The 3,242-nt window shown below is 44.5% G+C and overlaps 1 protein-coding gene across 1 annotated transcript in view; it reads left to right on the forward strand.

Moving 5' to 3' along the window:
* Positions 1-824: 824 nt before the first annotated feature.
* Positions 825-3,242, forward strand: part of LOC100533271 (fasciclin-like protein) — a gene marked incomplete at its 5' end in the record, with an annotated part of 21,378 nt that continues 18,960 nt past the window's right edge. Inside the window, 1 exon segment of the mRNA NM_001204578.1 lies at positions 825-1,053. Coding sequence (NP_001191507.1) covers positions 853-1,053 — 201 coding nt within the window.

The following is a 3,242-nucleotide window of genomic DNA, read 5'->3' on the forward strand; positions in this document are numbered from 1 at the left end:
GTTCCGAAATGGTGGGTACAGTCTCTGCGAAGGTGGCATTGTTAGTATTAGCCTATTCCATTGGGCCACTTATCTTAACTTTCACTATTTTATCTTATCTTAATATCTCTCACCTATACGTTTTATAGTGGCTTCAGTATTACAGTACTTAGACTACCGGACATGGGTGTTTGGCGGGTGCTCTGGTGTGGTTTGCTCCTTCTTTCCTATTAAACATCTGTCTTCCTTATCTCCCCTCCTTCATTTTTGAATATGTTACTCTCTTGTAACACATACTCTATTTTTCGGCACTTATATGACCTTAATGTGTGGCAAGTGCCGCAAAACTCTTACTAAAACTAAGACTATCGGACTCATAATCGTGAGAGATCACAGTTCGGGGGTTCGAGCCTCAGCTCGGTCCGACGTTGCCTCCTACGAAAGAGACTTTACACGAATTTCCCATTTGGCTCTGTCCTTCCCTTTCGGAGGTGGACGTTAAACTCGGAGGTCCCACTTCTAAAATGGTCGCTTTTATGCTCAAGGGGACTATCCCAAAACATACTGTTTTGAGAAAATCGAAGGTAAAGCTTTTGGACCCTTGTAGAGAGTTTTCTCTATAACCAAAGAAATATACACACCAATAAAACCTAACTTCTCCTATAGGTAGGGCAATGCCCACTTTTGATGTAGGTCAAGATGTCTGGAAACCTCCGAAATCTGGGTCAGCCCGCTTGTCCTTAAAAGCCACCAAATAACCTAACAATGTTGATAGGGGCGTTAAACCTGTACACCAGTACCATTAATTTCACTATAATTTAAGCTTCACCATACTACGTTTGTCCCCAGCTGTGGATCAGTGAAACTGCTACGATGAGGGGAGTCCTCCGATGGGCGCTCGTCCTTGCCTTTGTCCTGTGCCTGACCTTGACCTTCAGCGAGGCCCAGCGGCGTAAGCGGAGGGCCCGAGGTCACCGCAGGATGATGCAGGACAGACACCGCCGAGCTCACCCCGGGGAGAGGGCCGGCAGAGGGCGCATGGGTCACTGGAGGAACCGCCTACGGGGGATGTTTGGGTAAACTCTTTTTCTTTTTATTGTAAGTGTTTTATGGCTCTTGCAACTGCATAAGGTCATTTGAGCGCGCAGGACACACGAAACCTTTTCAGTTGGTAGGAAATTTTGAATTTTGCCCGGGTGGCGGCTGAAGCCCACTCTTATCGATTTTAGACCACCAAGGTATTTTTAACGTGCACAACTTGCACACGGTCCCTCTGAGATTTTTCGCCCTTGTCCGAGGAGGCTAGGGGTAGATCTTTCCTACCAGAAGTTCAGGGGTGTGGCTGAAAGACAGCAGTAAGAAGGAGCCAGGGAGTAGCAGTAAAAAGGCTGCAGAAAGAGTCACAAGCCCAGAGGAGGGGACAAAGTAGGTGAGGAGGTGGGGGGCAGAAAGAGGAGACGAAAGCAGACAACAGGACATTGCTAGAGAGGAGAAAAGGAGGTGAAAAGAGATAATTTTTTAGAGAAAAAACATGTTTACTGACGCTACCCGGATTCGAACCCGGGACCTTTGACTGAGAGGCCAACACCTGAACCTCTTGGCCACGAAAGCCCCAGGGTAAACTCTGCTCACTGTATGGGTTTTACCTTTTGAAGGACGTACTGGACATGTGGTTACCCTAGAATTACAGAGTTTTTTCTGCTCAGTTTGTTTGTTTTAGTAAGGTTTTACGGCGCTTGCAGCTGCATAAAGTCATATTATGAACGCCAAGGTGTGGATGTCAGCAGAGAAGTCCAAAAGTGGAATCAGGCTTGCTATTTCCGAGGTGCCTTGATAGCCGAAGCAGACTTTGTGCTGTTGAGGATAGAGATGTGAGCAGAGTAAGCCTGATTCCCCATTTTGACTTCTGTGTTGACATTCTCCCTTTGGCGCTCATATGACCTAATGAGGTTGCGAGCGCCGTAAAAACGGATAAACTGTTCAGATGTACTAAGTCCGCAAAAATGGTAAAATTCTGGAAATTGCAGGTTTTTAATCGGATGTATCAGTTGCATGTGATCAATAATAATGTATTTTTGGGGGGGTAGAAATCTAAGTACTAAATTATGTTGAAAAGAGCAAGAAAAATGATACATACTATATGCTCAATTGCTGAAAGAATGAGTTTTTGTTTTATCTTCTGTAACATTTTGCTTTCTGGGCCAAGTACACTTTGAAAAGCTTCCCGACGATAAAGGTTCTTACTCCTAACACCCTTTTCATTACTTACGTCTTATTCCTTACACCCCTTTAATTAATTACGGGACCCGTTTCTCCTCTTTTTATTCTCACAATCCTTTATCAAAGCGACACGCGTGCACAACTTTCGGATCACGAATTCCCCCCTCCATCTTTGCAGGTAAATATTTCACTCCGTACTTCAATTTAATTAATTTCCTCGTGGATGATTTTTAAAAAAAATCTTTAATCAAACTTGCACGCCGGGACAATAAATAAAGAACTGAGATCACGAACTCCCAGTTCCTGCTTGCCTTGTAAACATTTTAAGATACGCCTGATCATTTTTTTGGGGGGGGGTGGTCTACTGGCTTAACCCTTTCCGTGCGTCGTGTTTTACTATCGTATCCATACGACGTGGGGAACTCTGTGCCACCACTTAACACTATCCGTACATCGTGTTTTACTATCATATCCATACGACGTGGGGATCTCTGTGCCACCACTTTCCAAAGAGGAAATTTACTCGTTAAACCGATCCGCACCTTTTGCATAGCAGTCTGTCAAAATGATTTTTGAGAAATACTGGAAGTTTCAAAGAGATCTTCGTACTAGAAGTATTCTAAAATGTGAAGAATACAACCCCGGGGGTACAAAATGAGCCCAGGTCGTACAGATAGGGTTAAGTTATAATGCTCTTAAGATGTTGTTACGAGAGAGACAGACACAAAGGTTACCGTCTAACCAGAAGCTGGGACATTCCTGACATGTTTCTCTTATGTACATAGCCGTAAACCACGAGAACATTTACTTTTCTTTATTTGTGTGATGTTACCGTAGTAGCAAAGATAGAAGAAGGAGAGGAAAGGGGAGAGGGGACCTAGCAGAAGATAAGATGGGAACAGGACAGAGAAACCTGGCTTACAACCAAAACAACTCAGGCAGGTAGAATGGCGAGAGAGAGAGAGAGAGAGAGAGAGAGAGAGAGAGAGAGAGCAAGAGAGAGAGAGCGAGAGAGAGCGAGAGAGAGAGAGAGAGAGAGCAAG

Source organism: Aplysia californica, unplaced genomic scaffold, assembly GCF_000002075.1.
Source record: "Aplysia californica isolate F4 #8 unplaced genomic scaffold, AplCal3.0 scaffold01183, whole genome shotgun sequence".
Classification (NCBI taxonomy): Eukaryota; Metazoa; Mollusca; class Gastropoda; order Aplysiida; family Aplysiidae; genus Aplysia; species Aplysia californica.